Genomic DNA, 22,893 nt, shown 5'->3' on the forward strand with positions numbered 1-22,893 from the left:
TCTTTCAAAGGAGAGTTTAAATGAGCACAATTGTTTGTCACATGATTTGTAAAAAAATATTCTGAATGAGGAGACAGAATTGCTGAGGTACAGATTTTTAGGGTGCCACTTTCTCTTTTCCTATTTAAATACCAGGTCCTAATAGTTAAAAAAAAAAAAAAAAAAAAACATGAACTCTGATGGGTTTTGGTTTCCATGGTGATAAGTTTTCAGCTCCTGACACGGCATACCACCTAGTGTTTCCAGGCCAAAAGCTTTGATGTATTGGTGTCCCACGTTTTAACTTATACTAAAGCTGAAGCTAAGAACTGTCCAAACCTCTTTTTCTTTTAAAAAATGTTACATTTTCCACGTATGAGAAGTCTTGGAGCTCCCACAGGGGTGCTTCCATATCTACAGATGGTTGCCGTTTCATATTTGATGTGTCAGAGCTCCATTTTGGATGAAGCCACGATGGACTGGGGCACAGCCCTGCTGTCAGGCCGGCCCTTGTGTCACTATTCCCTGGCACACCAATTCTGTGTAAAACTTCTAGCCTAGCAAACTACGTCTTTTCCTTAGTCCTTAATAAAATTCCATCCAGAAGTGATGCACAAGAATGTGTAGAACCCTAGAAACTCGTTAACAGAAGACTTACAAATGAAGCCGATCACTCCCCAGGATTATCAGCCTGACAGAGCCTCAGATCGGGTTTCAGTGTATACCAGGGAAACCATATACAATCTGTAATCTTTATTGAAATTCCAAACTTAAGAATTCAGAACTGTCACAGAACTCTACCACCTAGAAGTGTACTGTCAAATAATAAATCAGGAGACAGGTCATTAAAAACCTATATTAAGAATGTCAGCGAATCTTTCTGGAGGCTAGGAAACAAAACCTTGGATTGAATTCAGCGTCAAGCTAAAGGTTTAGAATGCAGTGGGGGCTCCCGGCTCTCCTATAAAACTTCTGTTCACTTTTCAAACTAGCTTGATCAGCAATGCCTACAAGTTTTACTTTGCTTTACGTAGATAAACTTTATTGAACATAATAAAGCCACAGCACAGTGCCAGGCGTGAATCAGCACTCAGTAAAGAGAAGCTGCTCTTCTTACTGGGAATTTGTTTGTTCGACAAATACTTACCGGTCACCTACTGAGTATGATGTACCTATCTAGGCACTGAGGAAATAACAGTAAACAGACCAGACAAAAGTCCCTGCTCTCGCTGAACTTACACTCTAATGGTGAGAGAGTTTAAGTGTGGTAAAGAAGGGGCAAGCTTTACTTCCTATAGGAAATTTTTCCTAAGCTCCTTTCCCAACCACACGCTCCCTGTGTCTCGCACACACACACCTATCTTTTCCCATAGCTGCATTCTTAGGGCTCTAATAAAAAGTTAAAGGAAGAAAGTCAGAAAGGAAAGACAAATGAAAACATTGAAATCCTTAGGATTATATCTTGGACTCAGAATGTGTTACAGACTCGCTGTAAATCTTTGAAGAGATAGTGAAGCAGCATTCCTGAAAAAAATGTTTGTTAGCAACCTGAGGGTTAAATTTGTGGAAAGAGACTTCTGAAGATAATCAGAACATGGGCAAATATATTTTGAAGAAATAGAGAAAAGAGGTCACATTTGAATGGAAATGGGCAAAGGCAGTGTGATTTACACCACCTCAATTTACAGCATACAAAACAGACGTAGGAGATAGGGAAGGGGATAAATAGTTTTGTTTCTAAGATCAAGATGGCAAAATGATACAGTTGAAAGTAAAACAAGATAATTGGGAGAGACGGATTTGGCATGAGGAAGCAAGGATCATGTTTAGATTTGTCTGTATGGATACAGAAAAGGACTAAAAGAGTAAGGTAAGCAAATGGATAAAAAATTAAAATTTCCATCATTTGTAACTCTGAAAACACTGTACAGAGTTCCGTTGATCTTAGATAACATGAAATAAAACATAAAAACCTAGCTCTACCTTCAGAGGTTTCATTACTAAGCTCAATAATATAAACACCACGCAAGTTTTTTATTTCAAACGTTTGGAGGTATGGAGGATCTTTCATTAAACACTTGGCCACCACTCTTACCCAGTCTTCCTCTTGGAGGAAGTCACCTGAGAGGTGAGTTTTCCAAGGGGAAACAAGCTCAATTTTCAGATTTTAATTTCATGTAATATATAAGTTAACTTAGGGTGGTAATCAGGATGAAAAATTGTCATAAAATTTAGAAAAATATATTAATAAAATGAGTATATGGAACACTTTCATATAGAAAAGAGTCTAAATGATTGTGCAGTTTTCAATGAGAATGGTATTGTATTACATATAGATTATAAGATGTCACAAATATCTGAACCTTTGTAGCAAGTTTTTATATAATACTGTCATTAGATTTAGCTGATTAAACTTATCTTCTTACAGATGTGCCAAATACTGGTGTAAACAAACCTAGAGTTTCTGACGCTGTCCACCCCAACAACTATCTCATCAGGACAGAGCCAGAACAGGGGACTCTCTATTCACCAGAACAGACATCTCTCCATGAAAGTGAGGGTCTGTTGTATTATCTTTTAAGTATCAGATTTGCTTTTAATGTGTGCTATTTGAAAATGAGTATCAGAAGTGTAAAATAAAGATATTTCTTGCTGGTTTCATTCCTGCAGGATCATTGGGTAACTCAAGAAGTTCAACACAAATGAATTCTTATTCTGACAGTGGATACCAGGAAGCAGGGAGTTTCCACAACAGCCAGAATTTGAGTAAAGCAGAAAATAGACCGCAGCATTCATTCATAGGTTCAACCAATAACCATTTGGTGAGGAATTCAAGAGCTGAAGGACAAACACTGGTTCAGGTAAGCCAAGCACATCAAGATCCTTGTAAAGAAATACCCTCCTAACTGAATATCTGTTATAAGTATTCTTTATTAGATGTAAAATCAATACATACAATTTTGATCTTACAGAATGGACAAAGTAGCAAAATCATTTTAACATTATTCAGGTCTGTGATATTAAAAAAAAAAAAAAAAACGTTGGAATCATTTATTAACTCATATTAATGAATTCTGATAAATTCCAGTTACAGGAGAGTAGTTCTTTTAGGAGAAGCAAGTTTGTCATGAGAGGAACAGTCCAGGGCAGGAGTATGAGAAAACTGGGTGGAATGTTGTAGTCCCTCTAGGGGTTGTGCGTTCCTAAAAATACTAGAGCTACAATATGTTCTAGAGAGGCCTAGAGGGCAGAGCACTATTCCCACACCTGAATAAAATGGGACTGGCCTGTTCTAACCAAAGTTTTTTGCCTTTGGAATTCACCTTTGGAATTGTTCCCTGAAATCACAATTTTTTGTTAGAATGTAGATATTCTTGCCTATAGAAAGTTATCATATATAAGTTGGTCAAAAAAATAAGATGGCCTATGTATGTATGTACGAAAACTCCTTAGCTCCTCACTCACTGCCACTTTATTCACATCAGTCCACTAGCATGGCCCAAGTTAATGAAAGCAGTAGGATCCTGAGTGGCAGTAACCAGTGAGGATAACAATCTGTCCAAGTACCCCAGTGAGTTCTCTGGAGCTGAAAAATGGCAAGATCATCCAAGAAGTTAGGCAGACACTAATCCTTCCATAATGTGCTAGAGGAAGGCCAACACCACAGTGGGCCAGGTTTTGCAAGCCAAAGGAGGAACACAAGAGGGCTTTGGCACTTTGGCTCAACAATTTAGAAGAAATGTTTAAGTAATGAGAAATATTCCTATATGAAAAAAAACAAAGTCGTATAGTGCATGAATTTTTTTTCTTGTCCAGTCATCATGTTCCTAGTGCATGAATTTTTAAGCCAAGCTGTAACCCCAGTCCTTAGAGTATACTTTATTCCTTTGCTGGTAGGGATGCTTTGATGGGAAAGTTTGAGAAGCTTTGGACTAAGTGCTTACAGGAGTTTATCTGCTTAGGTGAATTTTTATGTCAGCTGGTTTGAAGTTACACTTTAGAATAATAATTATCTTAACTACAAAAATTGTTTTTTCCCCTTAAAAGTGGATAGGTTATCTCTTTTTTTTTTTTTTTTTTCTCAGCGTACAGTAAGTTGATTTTGTTCCTAGAGCTGAAGAATTAGGTTGCAAGGAGGTCTCTAAAATCTCTTGATTTGCATGTAGTCTGGGCAACACATTTCTAGCTCTTGGACCAAGTATCCCATTTTGGTAGTAAAACACTCATATGTGAGATCTTCTTTACTTATTTTTAACACTATTTCTAAACCCTGAGCACAGATTTTAATTTTCCAACTGTCTACTAATTTGCAAACTCCCTCTTTCTTGCCTTGTTGTTTTATTAACAATTGCTTGCCCACCCCAGATCTCTCCATGGCTGTTGCCTTCCCAGAATTGTTGAGTTTGAGCACATGTAGGTCTCAGGGCAGGTGTTTCAGCTAGTCCACTTGCTTGTGATACGTGGAGACAAAGCATTCTTCCTCTTAATGACACCTAAGAGTGTACAAAGTCCTTGCCTTATTCCGGTTTGTCCGCTTAGTGCCCCGACTAAAAGTGAAAGGGGGTTGGTGGGAACTGTACTCCAGCAGCCTGGTCCTGGGCTTGTAGCTCAGCGCCCTACTCTCAGTCCTACGCCTGTTCCTGTCAGGCCAGTGCCCCAGGCCAGCCACCATCCCTCATTGTGGCTACATCAAGAAAGGCGTCTGAGACCTAGTGTTTGCAGGGGTCTGTAGAGTCATAGAAGGACCAGCCATGGCAGAAATGCTCTTCATTTCCCATTCTGGTCTTCTCCAGCTGGCTAGCCCTGAACCCACCAGAGCCTTTGAGCATTCCTCCTGTTGCAGCAGACTTTGGGGTACTTTTTTGCATCTCTTTAAATCCACCAGCTAAAGATAAGCGCTCATAGATCAAAGGAGGTAGAAAGAAATGGCCAAAATCACTAGGGAGCCACGCTTGAGCTAAAAGAAGAGAAATTCGGCTGGAGCACCTGTGCAGCCGAGCTGTCCCTTGAGAGTAGCTTCACAGAGGAGAGCTTTGGACCCCAGACCCTATGCAAGCATTCATTTATTCCACATTGAGAGAACACATTCCTTTTTTAATGGGGCCAGTCCATAAAGATGAATAAATTATAGACACTCCTCTAGCTACATTTAGATTAATGCATTCAAATTTTGTTTTGTTTTGTTTTGTTTTGTTTTACATAAATGCATTAACTTGGCCAAAGTTTGACTCACAGGGCACAAAATAAGTAGATTGTTCCAGTGACCCTTTACACTTGCAATACAGCACTTTTTTATTGTAGTATAATTAACATACAGTGTTATATTAGTTTTAGATGTACCATATAGCAATTCAACAGTTCTATGTATTACTCAGTGCTCATCACTGTAAGTGTTTTCTTTTCTTTTTTTTTAAGATTTTATTTTATTTTTCTTAATTCCCTTTATCTATTTTACCGATCCCCCACCCACCTCCCCTCTGGCAACCACCAGTTTGTTCTCTCTATGTAGAAGTCTGTTTTTTCTTCCTTTGTCTCTTTTTTTCTTTGTTTCTTCATTTGCTTTGTTTCTTCATTTCCACATATGAGTGAAATCATACGGTATTTGTCTTTCTGTCTTATTTCACTTAGCATTGTATCCTCTAGATCCATCCATGTTGTTGCAAATGGCAATACAACATTTTATCTGTTGTGAAAAATGCATAGGCAAGAGGATAAAAAAATATAAAGACAAAAGAAAAAGGAATATTAAGCATTCTTCAGATCTCTCTTTACTGGTTGATTTTAGTACTCTGAAGGGGAAAAGATAGAGGTTAAACTACCAAAAAAAGGTAGAACAAGTAAAGCACGATAAGGACAAATATCCAGCTCTAAAGCATAAAAAGGAAAAAACAGTGAATTCACGTTCTTATTGAGCTATGTGCACTTTTTTTTTCTGTAATACAGTGGACGCAAAACCCTGGATAAACTCATTCTCTTTTTTCCCCCCTTTCATCAGCCATCAGTAGCCAATCGGGCCATGAGAAGAGTTAGTTCAGTTCCATCTAGAGCACAGTCTCCTTCTTATGTTATCAGCACAGGCGTGTCTCCTTCAAGGGGGTCACTGAGAACTTCTCTGGGTAGTGGATTTGGCTCTCCGTCAGTGACCGACTCCCGACCACTGAACCCCAGTGCATATTCCTCCACCACATTACCTGCTCAGCGGGCAGCCTCTCCGTACTCCGCACAGAGACCCGCCTCCCCAACAGCTGTACGACGGATTGGGTCAGTCACCTCCCGGCAGACCGCCAATCCCAACGGACCAACCCCTCAGTACCAAACTACCGCCAGAGTAGGGTCCCCACTGACACTGATGGATGCACAGACTCGAGTAGCTTCCCCATCCCAAGGCCAGATGGGGTCGTCGTCCCCCAAACGCTCAGGGATGACCGCCGTACCACAACATCTGGGACCTTCACTGCAAAGGACTGTTCACGACATGGAACAATTTGGACAGCAGCAGTATGAAATTTACGAAAGAATGGTTCCACCTCGGCCAGATAGCCTCACAGGTGAGTGCAAGGTGACAGCACTACAGAAAGCCCGAGGAGGAAGCCTTCCATGCGATCAGTGCTGAAACAGAGCATGAGAAAGTGGGAAAAGCTCATATTTTTATCTCAAAGTTTATATTGCTGATGTCAGGCTGACTTGTCTTTCAGGCGCTATAATTCTTAATGCAGGAAACTATATACATTTCTATCAATCAGAAATTTTTCACAAGGGGTACATTCTTCCTCCTCCCAATATTAGGATATGAAAAGTATGCTTTTGCATTTTAGAAGCACTGGTTGGAATTCTAAGCTGTTTGTTGGGTTTTGTTTTTGTTTTTTAATGAAACATTTTTTCACCAGCTAAGCTTACCTGTATCCAAACCCCTAAGTTATGTTAAAAGATGATATTAGAGTATCTCTTTAAACAGCTTTTTTTTTTAAAAGAAATGCTTTAATGGTGTAGAATATGGATTTTTCTAACCCACTGCCTTGATTTTAGCTTCCCAGTGGGAAATTCACAAAGCTCTTATGATTACCTTCAGATGCCACTCGGATTAAATCAGAAAGACACCAGCAAGGTGCCTGATATTATAGCCAGTTCCTTCTGGGTATTTTCATGGAGGGTCTCCCACATATGTATAGACATTGTTCTTTTTATCAAATTGAAATTTATCTTTAGTTAGTGTTTTAAATTACATTTTTAAAGTAACATATACACAATGGGAAAAAAATTAAAACTATATAAGAAAATATGAAATACGAAGTGAAAATCTCAAGCTCCTCTACCCTCACCCAGTCCCACTCACCAGTGTATGTATATATGTATTTGCGTATATAAGTATATATATTACATACAAATGTGCACACATTGTGTTTTATACTGATGGGAATTTTATTATATGTTTATATACCTTATACATATATAAATATGTGTAATATATATTTTTTCTTTTTTTAATATGTCTGAAAGCTCCATTCTGTCAATGGATGCCGAGGACCCCATTTTTAAAGATGTATTATAATTCATTTAATCTCTTCCTTATTAATGGACATTTAGGTAGTTTTTTCACTTTTAGATATTAGAGACAATGCAATAATATATTTTTTTCTTGTATATTTTACATATAGATACTAAGATAACTACAGGATCCATTTCTTAAAATAAAATTGCTGAGTCAAAATATATGCTTATTTGTTCTTAAAGAAATACTGTCATACCTCCTGCCTTCCAGAAAAGTTGCATAGATTTCTATTTCCACCAATAGTTTTGAGCTTATCTGTCCTCCTACACCTTCACTAGCACTGCATATTTTCAGGACTGCATCTTGGCCAGTGGAGTAGGTTAAAAGCTGCATCTCATTGTTTTAAATGCCCTTTATTGAGCTATGACTGAGATTGAAGATCATACATGTTTATCAGCCATTTTATTTCTTTTCTGCAAACCACAAGTTTAGGATTTTTGTCTATTTGTATAACTTGTAAAAACTTTTTTTATACTTGAAGTAAAGTAGTTTCTTGTAATATACTTTGCAATTAGTTTTTCCATTTTGTAACCTGTCTTTTGACTTTATTTCTGGTATTTCTTACTTATACAAATTTTTAATATTTTCTGTAGTAAAATCAATATCTTTTCCTTATGGCATCTGAGAAAGGTAAAGCCTTTTTGAGATTTTTCTAATTGAATAATTTTGCATGAAGAATTAATATTGAACTAGAATTTGAGCTCAGAGAAAGTCCTAGTGGAGAAACTACCTCTTTTTTATTCAGTCATCAGAGGAGAGTACTTGGCTTAGATATTTTCTTGCCTCTGAAAGTCTGCAGCAAAGTGAGGTAGAAATCATTTATGAAATTCTGTCTCCTAAGGAAACCTTCAAAGATAAATAGTTCTGAGGATTTCTGTATTCCCCCCCCCCCCCGTGTATGTATAGAAGAGCTATGCAGAAATCTGTGTTTGCAATAGAGTGAAGTAGAAGCCCAGGAAAGGAAGTGAGCACATAAATTACTGTCTATGTTTAACCCTGAGACGGATGATCTCCTTTGGTTTAAAAAGCGTGCCTTCTGACATTGCAGGTGAAATTAGACTTTGTTTCAGGGGAAAAAAAGCAGACCTAGCCTATCACAGATTTTTTTTCCCCTAGTCTACTACAGTCTTCAAGAGAAGCAAAGGGTTTCCTTATATAAAGGGTCCAGGGAAGCTTTGCTTCTCATCATCTACCTGCCTACTTATTCTGAATGTGGATCCTATTTTGTGAATTCCTTTCTTTTATTCTTACTTCAGAAAGTGTTGTATTTGTCATGATATTTACTATGGTTCTTATTTTCAAAGGGTTAATAACCTTCTAATTGATAAACCTGAAGCAATATTTTGTAATAGATTCAGACACTTAGATATTTGGTGATCATAATTTAAGTGATGATACAATATGTGTATAAATTACTTCCTACAACAGAAAAATATGCCTGCCCTATAATACTCATTTCAGTAAAATCATAGCATGTCAAGAAAAGTTTTGAGAATACAAAGAATACTATTTGGGAGATAAATTCATATTTATTTAAGTGTCTTAAATATAAAGATTTTAAATCACAGGGAATATGTCATTGTAATAGGTAAACTAGTATGTATTTGTGGAATTGCAAATAGAAACTATTGTATAAGTAAATAATTTTGTGGAAGATCAGTGTTTTCCATTATTTGGAGAGGGAGATAAGACTATTAAAAATTAATACTGTGAATACTTCTAGAAAAATTATTTCTAATAACAATTATAGAAGGTAATTACTTGTCTTCCAATTTAAAAGATACTAAGTTTTGGTGGACTTTCTACATATAATCACTTTACTTATTCTATAGAGGCTATGTAATTTTTTAAAAAATGTAAATCTATAGGACTGTGTGTTTTATTTGTTTGCGTGCATGAGTAGGTGAACAAAAATAGTAACCATCACTGTTACGTTATTCACAAAGATTTCTAAAAATCAAAAAGTACTGTATTTCATTCTAAGGCTTTTATTTCCCATTATAGTCTGTCACATATAGTAATTTAATCTCACTAATAATCTTATAACAAGTGAGTATTTGCTGGATGCTTTTTAGAGTTATCAGCAAGCTCGTTTTGTTACCTTTCCCATGAAATTATAGTAAATATGTACAAATATTTATAAATCATATCACACCACATGGTTTCCAGTGAAGAATCTAGCTGGATCCTTGCACAGGGAGACTATAACATTCTGAGAATGCTGCAGAATGCTTTGGTTTTACTTCACATGACCGTGGAGGGGGGGAGGGGGAGGCATGGCGGCTCAGCCGACTTCAGGAGCATCCAGCGCTCGGCTTGCGGTGCCCAAGTGTTAAGTGATCTACAAAATGCCACAGTAAATCACAAGCATTTGTGGCTCTACTGAGTGTTAAAATAGCACCTATGTTGAAGAGATTACCAAGGACCAGGTCCGTTTACCTGCCCACTTTATATCACCATTAATAAATACAATGCCTGCACCTTTATTCAAAATACTCATGAGTTCCATAAAGAAATGGAGTTTTCCTCTGCTAAGAGGAATGAGAAATCTGCAAGTGAATAAAAAGCCGAAATCCCCAAATGAGAACTTTACAGTAACGATCATAGTATCATCTTTAGAGTTGTATTGGCTTCCATGTCCCCCTGGTGGGCTGACCTGGCCCTTTAATTCATGGAGGGCTCTGCCAAATTCAAGATTTCTCACACCATGTCTCCTTGAACCTTGAGGGTTAGCTGTGTCCAGTGTTGGGTGCTTCCTCTCAGCCCTACCAGGAAGCAGTTCTCTGAAGGGGACGAATCACATTTCTTTTTGGGCTCTCAGTTTCCTTGGTTTCGAAATGAGGTTTGGCCAGATAATCTCCCAATTGTATGATTGTTTAAGCCTACGATCTTCATTTTAGCAAGTGGAGAGCCAGTGGCTAAAATCCACATTGGTTCATTTAGTTTCTTTCCATGTCACATTGCTGTCCAGGGTGGGTAATAATCATTCATCTTGGAAGCTCTACATATTAAACTTTCTTGCCACTCCTCAATAAGCAACAGTATCACTCACATTCAGGCCAATTTGCTTTTAGTTCTTATATGACTAACTGAGCTAATAGGAGGTGAGTGATCCTATCTTTTTGTAATTAGTTACTGTGTTATTTGCAGTCTTTTAAAAAGCAAGTAAGTGCTGACTTCAGATATGTTTGTGCTTTCTCTTGTTCAAATTTGGAATGTAACCTTAGTATTCTTAACAAGTGACGGATTTTACTTACTAATAATGACAAATCACAAACTTCGGAGCATCATAATGTTGAAATGTACTAATTCACCTTCTTTAAGAAAATAAAATGTTTGGGTTTGAAATGTACTTTTTTATCACAAGTCCCACTAAAAAATGTTGACTTTCTAGTTAGCAATATGAATGAAAGAATATTTCAAATGATTTAATACTAATGTACTAACTTTGTACTTTTCCTTTGCACTAGAAAGAAGGTAAACAAGAAGCTGGCATGTGGGTTCCTGCAAAAACAACTATGTTTGTTTAAAAAAAAAAAAAGGAAAAATACAGTAACAACAAATAGTAATATAATACCTCATAATACTTAATGAATGCTATTAGTTCCCTGATAGCATTCTAAATTTTGTAACATAAAATTTCATATTTTCCTGTAAAAATCATGGGTGAATTGAGAGACATATTTCAAAAGTGTTCTTGAACATCAGCCTTTACTAAGCACTATTACATAGACATTGTCCTAACGTTGAGGTTTAAGAAGTGTGGGGCATGGTGGGCCCTGCCCCCAGAGAGCTGCTTGTCCAGTTCTGTGGAGCAGCCAAGAGAATGGCATGAACCATTGTTCTTACATTTTAACAGTGAAAATGGTCTAACAGTAGAAGAGGGCATGCTCTCTTTGGTTACCACAATAAAACAGCTTACAGCTGGGGAACGAATTTCTGAGTACCAAACCATCTAATAATTTATTTTTTTCTTACAAAATTGACCTGTATCTGGCTGCCAGAGAAGGTTTGCCTCTGAAAATGTATATGGTGTCCTTTTCATATCTGGCATCCTCCTTTTGTAGAACTCAACAGGTTTGGTGTTTAGACTTAACATTTGGTCCTATTGGTAAGGTCCGATTAATTAAGGCTTTTTAACCTCACCGCAGTTTTCTCAATTTCTTGATGATGTGATTTTCCTGCCTCTAGGTTTACGGAGCTCCTATGCTAGTCAGCACAGCCAGCTTGGGCAGGACCTCCGCTCAGCTGTGTCTCCTGACCTGCACATCACTCCTATATATGAGGGGAGGACCTATTACAGCCCAGTGTACCGCAGCCCAAACCACGGCACCGTGGAGCTCCAGGGGTCACAGACGGCACTGTACCGCACAGGCTCAGGTGGGCCTCGGCACTGTCAGCTCGTTTCCCAAATGCACGGGCCCAAGAGCAGATTTTTATTGAGATTGGGTGCCCTGTTAGTATGAAATCATGTTGCCCATTTGGTTGTCAGATAAGCAGCTGTGACAGCTGATCAATAAACAGTAAAACAGAAGTTCGTGTTGTACCTCTTTATAGGCGATATGTTTTTTTTTAACCTTAGTTTAATCTATTTTTTAACCTTAGTTTAATCTAATCAATGAACCTAGTGATTATACTGTTAATTCACACGTAAGTTTGTAGAGCTATAAATCTGACTCTCCTTGGGTTTAAAACATATCAGATCTAGAAAGGGAAACCTTTGTTTGGAATATTCCTTTGTGATTTTTGTTGCCTGAAACGTGTATTTAGAGAAGATCCCTTTATGAGTTATTTGCCTATCTTTGATTTAGCATGTATGCAGCCCAAGTGTATTTCGTATTACTCCTTTTTAGATACTAGATTTCCTCTGAATGTCTAAGTGTAGAATGTGAAATAAATATTCCTTATGATGGACCCAGTCTGGGACAGAATACAATAACTGCATTTATAAAAACAGGGAGCTAGTGCATCACACGCTTGCACCACCACTCTCACATTTATGCCACACCATAGTGGCTGATAGAGCAGAAGCAATACCCCGTGGCCACGTGAACTGCAAGACTGTGCTGCAGGTCTGGCTCATGGAATCCCAAGAAGCCCCTTCTTTCTTTCTTTCTTTTTTTTTTTCTTTTCTTTTTTAAAAAGAGCTAGTACAGGGGCGCCTGGGTGGCTCAGTTGGTTGAGCATCCCACTCTTGGTTTCAGCTCAGGTCATGATCTCAGGGTTTTGGGATCAAGCCCCGCGTCAGGCTCCACACTCAGCGCAGAATTGGCTGGAGATTATCTCACTCTGCTCCTTGCCCTGTTCACAATCTCTCTCTCTATATATATTCTCTAAAATAAATAAATAAATAAAATTGTTAAAAAGCAAAAGAGAGGGCGCCTGGGTGGCTAAGTTGGTTAAGCGACTGCCTTCAGCTCAGGTCATGATCCTGGAATCCCTGGATCGAGTCCTGCATCGGGCTCCCTGCTCGGCAGGGAGTCTGCTTCTCCCTCTGACCCTAACCCCTCTCATGTGCTCTCTCTCATTCTCTCTCTCTCAAATAAAGAAATAAAATCTTTAAAAAAAAAAAAAAAGCAAAACAGATAGGACAGATTTATTAACATGCCCACAACGATAACCCCATAAAGGCATAGCTCTAGGAGGCATACCTCCCAGAACACCAGGAGGGAGGAGACTGTATCTGAATTGATTCTTTGCCAAACACTGATAATTTGGTCTGCTGCAGGATTTTTCTTCTAATAAAATGTACCAATTTTTAATAGATATAGTGAAGAAATATTGTACTTGTTATGTTCTGTAAATTGAGGAATTTTTTTAAAGATCTAATTGGCTTTATTAAATGATTGGTGATTCAGCATCCTATCAAGCAAGTAGAAGGGAACTCCCAAGGAATTTCTTTCATAGGATTAAGAAATAAATAATGTTATTAAAATTATTGTGGGAAGAATATGTCTGCAATCATTGGAGAGATACCTTCTGCAATAATTAAGAAAGAACATACAGTGTACAGTACCTTTATATATAGCATCATGCAAAAATTTAGGGGAGTAGCTATAGAAGATTTTGATACATCAGTCTTCCTTCTTATGAAGTAAATTTTCCAGTATTATCAAAATCCAAAGGTCTATAAATAAAACGTATATCAAAATAAGTAACTTGTGTATGCTTCATGTTTGAAGTTTGACCTCGATTATCTACAGACTTGAATAACTGTTTTTTATTGCTAAAATGAAATTACGACATTTTGTCATTTATTTCTCAAATTCTTTTCCCACATTTCCCTTGCACTTTTGTACTAAATCTTAATAAACATAGTAAGATCAATCATGTAAGCAGATTTATAGTTTTATTTTTGCTCTTTTCTGCTAATAAAATTGACGTATTGTTGGTGTATATTAAAAACCTGAGTGCCTTTTTTAGCACTAATGAGCTAGATAGGTAAAATCTAAAATCTAAATTGGTAATATTGATAAAATCTATAAAGCAATTTATGTAATTGTTAAAAACTATAATCCTTCTTAAAAATAGTTTTACTTTGAAAAGTATCACCTTGTCATTTTAAAAAATGTTGACTTTCTAGGTGTTGGAAATCTGCAAAGGACATCCAGCCAACGAAGCACCCTTACATACCAAAGAAATAATTATGCTCTGAACACAACAGCTACCTACGCGGAGCCCTACAGGCCAATACAATACCGAGTGCAAGAGTGCAATTATAACAGGCTTCAGCACGCAGCGCCAGCTGATGATGGCACCACGAGATCCCCGTCAATAGACAGCATTCAGAAAGACCCCAGGCAAGTACTGGTTATGAGTCTCCAGAATGCTACAGTATCCCGGGCATCGACAGTTCCTTCATTCTGGCTTTTTTTCAAGTTGCCAAGTCTATTATAGTATCAGTTAACTCCTTATCTCTAGTATTTCCACTTGTATTTTAGCACTGTTGGTCATTGAGTTTAATTTTGTTTTAAAGATAGATTCCTTCTTTCAATGCTTTAATAATAAGTTAGAGAATGCACAGGTCTGTGTGAATATCTGCAGCATTCATCAGTGACATACTTCAGCAAGACAACTCCCTGGGATAGCCTCTTAGTCTGAATTATATGAAAGATTTTTAAGGATCATTACTGACTCTATAGATGAGGGCTTCAGAAATAATGTATGGTGTTTTAAACTGGAAAAGACTGGTGTGTACATTTTGAATCCTACTGGTCAGTGCTGTGTTGTGCTTTTATTAACTATTAACTTCTGCCATTTAGGAGAAAATAGTTGACAGGAAATTCTCATATTTCATAAGCAAAAAATATTTGGCCAATAATACATGTTTCCTCCTTTTAATTTTATTTGGCCATGTAGAAAGCATGTTTTATTAAAATAAGTATGAGTCATTTAGTACTTGATTGATTTTGAAAAAGAGCCTCATCTGTAATGAAAGCCATTTAAAATATTCAGGAAATAAAAAAGATAGAAACTGAACGAGAATTTTAATTTCTGAAAGAGTGAAATTATTGCTAAATTTTAAGCAGCTTGAGTATTATATGAAGGCATATATTAGCAAGATTTCATTCACTCTTTGCCTACAAATTGTTGTTTTACTGGAAAATTGTTATAATTATCAATTCATTTTTAGCAACCTACCAACTTATTCTAATGAATGTGAATTAAGGACATGAGTGAGATTTTGCTCATTAAAACAAAATAAAAATACTTTTGAGTTGAATGGGAAGCCCACTGCTTCACTAGGGCCATTCCACCTAGTCACTCTTAAAGTTCTTTCTCGTTCATACATTAGTGTGGTTCTGCTAGTCCATGTTCTTGCCATTTTAAGGGTTTTTAAATAATTTGTCTTATAGTACCTCCAATATAATTAAGTCAAAAATACTTTTACATGATTTCATTTTTTAAAACCTCAAAATGACAAAATACTAAGGCACCCTAGTAGATGCAGAAATTCCCAAAAGGGTTTTAAATTATAGGCAATTTAGACTGTACCTCAGCTGAACCTGCAGAGAAAAGAATAGCTATCCAGAAAGACAGTGAAGTGTGATTAGAGCTTTGAGTTTAATATGTGTCCCTAAAGACTTCAGTTTTGACCTCTGATATGAGTTGATTCACTATAAATAAGGATTTCATGTATGATAATATACTTCAGCTATTCATAGTATGATAATTTTGTAGTCTACTGCATAAAACTGTTATGGCTAGCTTTGATTATGTGAAACTTTACTGATAATGCATTTTGGAAGATGAATAAGTGATTATAATAATAAGTGCATTTATTCTAGACGAAACTGGAATCCAGGTGAATCTGAAGTTTAAATATTCAAACCAAAATAAAAAGCTCATGACAGCTTTTAATTTTTAGTTTTGAAAATAGCAAACTTGAAGTAATATTTTTATTCACTTCTAAGCCCATGTTCTTTACCATTACTGCTGCATTATAATTAGCCTGAAAAATTTCTTGTAAGACTGAAGCAGTTACTGCTGTTTTCTATATAAATGGAAATCTGTGTTGCCTAGTGTGGAAGCCAAATGTATTAGTAGTATAAGTGACACATCTAGAAGGAGTGACAGAAGTACCTCCTATGGAAAGTGATAGTGACATAAAGAATAATAGCATTCATGGTGTTCCTTTTGAGCAGGGCCTAATCTGTGCAAAATAATTCCATTTACTATCCCTTTGACCTTTATATTGTCAAATATTTTACGTCTACATCCATAATAAAACCCATAATATAGTCTTATTATTTTTACTGTAAATATTCGTTATCTTTTAAAGAAATTAAGAAAAGTAAGAAACAATGATCTTTATCTTCACTTCATGTTTACCACATACAGTTCTCTTCCTATATATTCTTAGTATAAATTCAGGTTTCCATCTGAACCCATTTCCCTTCAACCTAACCCTTCCTTTATCCTTTCTTGTGTTGCATGTCTGCCAGCTTTAATTTATCTGAAAATGTTTTTATTTAATTGATTTTTAAAGGGTATTTTTGCCAGATATAAAATTCAGGATTGACAGGTATGGGTTTTTCCTTTTAGTTCTTTAAAAAATGTCATTCATTGTCTTTAGACCTCCATTGTTTCTGATGAGAAATCATCATTCTCATTATGTAATATACCTTCTCTTGGCTGCCTTTCAGGTTTTTCTCTTGCTATTTTACTGTGACAGGCCTAGGTTTTTTGTTTTGTTTTGTTTTGTTTTGTTTTGTTTTTTTAACATTTAACCTGCTTGGGATTCACTGAGATTCTTTGAATGTTAGTTGATGATTTTTACCAAAACTGGGACATTTTTAACCATTATTGCTTTAAATATTTTTTCCTGCCCCAGAGTCATTCTCCGCTGGAATAAGTTGACATTATCCTACAGGTTACTAAGGCTCTGTTTATATTTTAAAATCTTTTTTCTCTATATTCTTCATATTGGTATTTTTTTTTTTTTTTAAAGATTTTATTTATTTATTTATTTGAGAGAGAGAGTGAGAGAGAGAAAGAGCACAAGAGGGGGAGCGGGAGAGGGAGAAGCAGACTCCCTACCAAGCAGGGAGCCCGATGCGGGACTCGATCCCGGGACTCCAGGATCATGACCTGAGCCGAAGGCAGTCGCTTAACCAACTGAGCCACCCAGGCGCCCTCATATTGGTATTTTTTATTGATCTGTCTTTGTAATTTACTGTCTTTTCTTCTATAGTCTCCACAATCTGTGGTAAGCCCATCCAGTGAATTTTTTTATTTCAGGTACTTGAATTTGGTGGGGTTTTTTTTATAGTTTCCATGTATCAGAAGACATTCTTCATCTGTTCATTCCCTACATGCATCTTTTCCTTTATTTTTTTGAGCACATTTATAATGACCTTTTAGAGTCCTCCTCTGATAATTCCAACATCTGGGTTTTCTCTGGATCTGTTTCTATTATTTGCGTGTTTTGGTTTTGGTTTGTTTTGTTTTGTTTTTACATCTTTGTAGGTCACATTTTCCTATTTCCTTTTATGCGTAGCAGTTTTAAATCATATGCTAACTATTGTGGATGATACATTCATTGTAGGGGCTCTGGATTCTGTTGTCTCCTATTAGGGTTCTGAGTTTTGTTTCGGCAGATTAAGTATTACTGGCAGATGCTTTTGGTCCTGTCAAGATTGGTTTTGTTCTTCTAGGATGGGTCTGTTTCAGGTTTGTTTTACTCCTAGTGTATTCTTCTACTCTCTGGTATAGTTCTTTGTGGAGACTAAATCCTGGAGTGCTCGATGACGTTTGTTCTCTGGGCTGGAGGTCCAGCATCACACAGCATATGCTCAGTTCTGTCCTCCAACAGCTACTCCACCGCCCTGTACATGTGTCAGGAACATGTACAGCCCAGCACTCAACTAAGGACTTGTGAGTAATCCTCCTGTAGACTTATAAAATCTCCTCTTCATAGTTCCCTCCTCTCCTGTACCCTGCCCCACAAATTCAAACCACTTTGGCATCCCCAAATCCTAGTCTCTCCCCCTCAGTTCACTAAGTCCATTGCTCTATTTCCTGGACTCAGCTTCCTGTGTCATGATTCAAAAAAATGCCCTCAGGCAGAAAGCCAGGGTATATGGGGCTCCTGTGATGATTCCCATCTCTCAGGGATTACATTCTTGTCTTACCCAATGTCCGGCACCTAAAAACATTTCCTTCCTACATTTAGTCTGGTTGTAGAGTTGTGTTTTGTGGAAGAGCAAAGTCTAGTACCAGTTACTCTATCACGGCTGAAAACAGAATTCTGGGCTTAGATGTTTGGGGTTTTTTGTTTTTGTTTTTTTATGTTCAGTTAGCCAACATACAGTACATCATTAGTTTTTGATGTAGTGTTCAACAGTTCATTAGTTGCGTATAACACCCAGTGCTCATCACCACAGGTGCTGGGCTTAGGTTTGGATGATGCAAATCCTGGCAGGCATTGATGCTATCCAGCCAGCCCATGAATTGATAGCAGTCTTTTCAGGGTAAATTTCTGCTGAAAATCAGGGTTGGAATTGATGCCAGCCAAGCCTAACCGCCCATCTCTAGCTGGAGCCCACCCTTTGTATTGTCTGGCCCTCATACCAGGAAATCTTGACCGTATCTGTGCCATTTAAAGAGGAGGAAAATGTGTATTCGTAATGATTGTGAGTCATTAAAGAAAGATGAAGTCACACTCCTTGCATTCTGTTAATTACAGCATAGATTTACATAACAGGCTTTAGACAGATTTTGACCAGAAATAGTTAACATAGTTAACAGTACATAAAAGGGAATTAATTTATTATAGAGAGTGACCCTATTTAGAATAGTTCCTTTCTTAGGGCTGGCGAATATTAATAAAACATCCATATCAATATTATTTCAAAGTATATAAAATATTCTAATATACATTATCACAATTTAATCATCACAGCCAACCTAAGAAGGAGGTAGAGATGATAGTTTTATTGTTCCTATTACACAGGTGGGGAAAGTAACACTCCAAATAATTAAGTAGTTTTCAAAATCACATAATAAATAAAGGACCTAGAATTTCCACATGGGCAAACCAACTCCAAATTCTGTGTCTTTTCTGCTGTATTAGCCTGCCTCTCTTGGCATTTGTGATATTCTTCATGTTTACTAATGATAATCTCATCCAGTCTGTCCCCCAAGCCAGAAATCTCCATCTTACCCTTGGCTTCAGTTTTCCGAAAATGATCTGGCTGCTGTGCAGAGTGGATGGGGTGAGGGGGTGATATTTGAAGCAGAGAGAGCATATAGGAGGCTGTTAGATGGGCCAGGCAAGATAAGAGAGAATGGATGGGTTGGGTTTATATGAAATATTTTAGAAATAGTCAACAAAGCTTGCTGATAGGTAGGATAAGAAGGATTTAGGAAAGGGAGAAGTCAAGGATGGCTCTATTTTGTTTTGAGCAAATAATGGAGTCTTCTTGTCACCAGTCTTTTCTGACTCTAGTACATTCTCTACTTGGCCACCAGAGTTATCTTCCTTATAAATCTAACCTTATAAATGTTGCATTCTCTCACTTTTCTGCCTCAAAACCTCTGCCATCTGTTCCTTCTGTGTAGGGGCAACATATAGACTACCTGGGTTTCACCCACCTCTGGTCATTTAATTACTAATCTCAGTTCCTTTTCTCTTTTAAATGTTATTTAATGGTGCCTGCCTAATGGGGCAAGTCAAAGTAAATGAGGTAATGCATATAAAGCTTGTGACATAGTGCCTGAAACAGGTAAACTCAATAAATAATAACTCCCGTTGCTGATTATTGAGACTAAACTTTTTAGTTGGGCGTACAAGACTCTGTACATGAAACCAATGCTTTTATCTCTCTAGCACTTGCTATGGTACCTGCAGCATAGGAAGGATTCACTGTTCATTTGAATGGGTATGTATGTGTGTGCAGGTGTAGATTACCCCTTTGTATTGGATAAGCAAGTTAACACATGGAGCCTTCCCAGACTAAGAGAGACTCTAGGCCTTTATAAACTGGACAATAGAAGTATCAGTAGGTTACTAATGTAAAGGGTTTTTTAAGGTTTATTCAGTATTGATTCATTTTTTGTAATAGTTCATTCTGTAGTCAAAGTCTGCAAATTTGTTGTTTTGTGAATCATTTCTAAGAAGCTGGTTTTCATATGATATAAGCATATATTCACATTTAACAAGGATCCCAAAAAGTGAGCCAATCAATTGACATCAGAAAATTCTAACAATGTGATGTTACCTGAAAAGGCAGAGTATAAAAGTGTATGAGCTTAATATGATTGTATACTCCTTATACAAGAAGTTGGGATAGCATAGGGGTTGATGATACAAACTCTGAAAGCAGATTGCTCTGCTGTTGACTAGCTGAGTGACTTTAGGCAAGTTGCTTAGCCTCTCTGTCTCAACCTCCATATCTATGTGGTTGCAATAAGAATAAATGAATTAATATCCATAAAGTATCCAGAATAAGTACTCATGAAATATTAAGTGCTATTTAATATGATTCAGTTCTTTGAAAAAATGTTCTGTATACGCACATGCACATTTGCACACATAATAGAAAAAAAAAAGACCCAGCAGGAAATGTCAACAGTGTTTTTCTTCTGGCTATATAGGCTTATTGACTAAATATTTTTTTATAATTTTCTGTGTTTCTATCTTATCATCAAGAGCAACCATACATATTAAATTTCTTAAAAATCTTCAAGCCCACACTATTTGCAGATTCCAGGCTGACACTAGACCAGCTTCTTTCTCTCTGCTCAGGCATGACTTCTCACCTGACTAAAGTGCACTTGTTCACCTGAGCCTCACACCTGCAAATTTCTGACATAGGTAGAAAGCCATAAAATTAGAATCGAAGAGGAAAATGAGAATGGAAAAGTTTTTCATATTAAGAACTTCCTTTGTTCTCTTGAATCTCTTTCTGTGCATCTGTTTTATCGTGATTTCTTTAAGATCAGAAGCATCCAGGCCTCTGCATATGTGGATCGCGGAGGGGGAAGGTTACTTACATTTATCTTTTAGGAGTCTTGTAACTGCCAGTTCTGGCTTCAGCCAAGCCTCTTTTCTTCTGACAAGTGCTTCGTTCAGTGCATTGTTAAAACACGGTCCTTTCTTTTTTGAAGCTGTGTTTTTCTCGCACAGGGAGTTTGCCTGGCGCGACCCTGAGTTGCCTGAAGTCATCCACATGCTGCAGCACCAGTTCCCATCGGTCCAGGCGAACGCGGCCGCCTACCTGCAGCACCTGTGCTTCGGCGACAACAAAGTGAAAATGGAGGTACAGCCCCCGGCGCCGGGCAGGCCCCCGGGACGCAGTCAGTGCCTTTCCGTCAAGCAGTCACACGTGTGTGTGCTTTAGAAATTACCAGATGCAATTCAGGGGCCCTTTCAAAGGGTTACCCCTTTACTTCTTAACCATGCATTTCAGTATTTCTCAGGAGAAACCAGGATGAGCATACCTCTTGGAGGGCTGCTGGCATTTTCAAATCATGTGTCCGCTGTTAGCTTATTTACAAAACATGAAGCAAAAATCAATTTAACCTGAATTTTTGAAGTGATTTCTAAAAATCTATTAGATAAAAATCATGTATGAAACTAGTGAGCTCATGTACTTGACAAGGTTCTGGTCAAGCGGTGCCAACATACAATTAAGTAAAGTTACAGAGAATTTATAACTGTTACTAATACTGAACCTATGTGAGTATTTTATTTGACATTTTAAAGTTTTTTGGCATTTATAGAAATACAGTGAGTCATTGGTTATCGACCAGTGTCCTATGACATACAGATTCTTTCTTTTAATATCTTAGCATTGTCCCCCCTGCAATGGCATATGGAACCTAAGTGTTTTTCATCAACCTACTATGCAAAACAACATACCAGTTACTGAGCTAAAGGTGGATGAAGGACATAAAGCCCAGAAATATTTATGTAATGTACTAATTACTTGACAAATGAAAGATTAGGGAAGGTAGTCTAGAGAAACAATTGTGTAAACCAAGTGACTTCAGTCAAAAATCCGTTCCTATATGTTACCTCTGATCCTGCTTACAGCTTTGTTGTGTTTGTGTATTTGCTCATTGCCCTCAGAAGTGCAAGCATAATCCGTCTGTGTGTTTGGGAGGTTGGAGTAGGATGTGCTAGCTACACATGGCCGTTAGTACACCTAGTTCTCCCTTCCTTTTTTTAAGCCAAACCCAGGAGAGGAGCTTAATCTTGGAGAGTGTCCCTAATGTTTATAAAAGATGTGTTATTTAGAATAAAAAGCAACCTTTTGAAATGATCTGGAGTTGTCCATTTCCCGTGATCTTTCCATAACAGACTTTTGTTTGATCACTGATTAATCATATGTCACTTAGGCCTGGTTCCTAATATTTTTCATTCTAGGTGTGTAGATTAGGGGGAATCAAGCATCTGGTTGACCTTTTGGACCACAGAGTTTTGGAAGTTCAGAAGAATGCTTGTGGTGCCCTCCGAAACCTTGTTTTTGGCAAGTCTACAGATGAAAATAAAATAGCAATGAAGAATGTTGGTGGGATACCTGCCTTGTTGCGGCTGTTGAGAAAATCTGCTGATGCAGAAGTGCGGGAGCTTGTTACAGGTGGGTCAACAACGTGATCTGGTCCTGGGCGAGATGCTGAAAGCCATCTAGATGAGGTCTTTGCACGGTGGCACTGGGAAGAAGTTGGAGGTTCTAGGCAGGAGATCATGGTACCATGGCTCATGACTAGGACAAAGGCTGAATCGAATCTGATGATTCAGAAAGCACTTGCAGTGTTATAGGCTCATCATGGCTCATATCAGTTATTGTACTTAAATGCATAGGTATCAGCTAACAGATGTCTTGTACATAGAGGACTGAATACATCTTTTTTTTTAT

General features: G+C 37.4%; 1 protein-coding gene across 12 annotated transcripts in view; it reads left to right on the top strand.

The window, feature by feature from the left end:
• PKP4 (plakophilin 4) overlaps positions 1-22,893 on the top strand; it is a 231,383-nt gene that overhangs the window by 168,742 nt on the left and 39,748 nt on the right. For 11 of the 12 annotated variants that reach the window (XM_078070824.1, XM_078070823.1, XM_078070828.1 and 8 more), the window contains 7 exons: positions 2,408-2,539; positions 2,650-2,840; positions 5,975-6,527; positions 11,720-11,908; positions 14,112-14,332; positions 21,163-21,291; positions 22,401-22,614. In XM_078070824.1, the coding sequence (XP_077926950.1) occupies positions 2,408-2,539; positions 2,650-2,840; positions 5,975-6,527; positions 11,720-11,908; positions 14,112-14,332; positions 21,163-21,291; positions 22,401-22,614 (1,629 nt within the window). The remainder of the gene's footprint in view (positions 1-2,407; positions 2,540-2,649; positions 2,841-5,974; positions 6,528-11,719; positions 11,909-14,111; positions 14,333-21,162; positions 21,292-22,400; positions 22,615-22,893) is intronic. The other variant, XM_078070827.1, reaches the window with a different exon arrangement.

This window comes from Halichoerus grypus, chromosome 4, assembly GCF_964656455.1.
Source record: "Halichoerus grypus chromosome 4, mHalGry1.hap1.1, whole genome shotgun sequence".
In the NCBI taxonomy this organism is placed as follows: Eukaryota; Metazoa; Chordata; class Mammalia; order Carnivora; family Phocidae; genus Halichoerus; species Halichoerus grypus.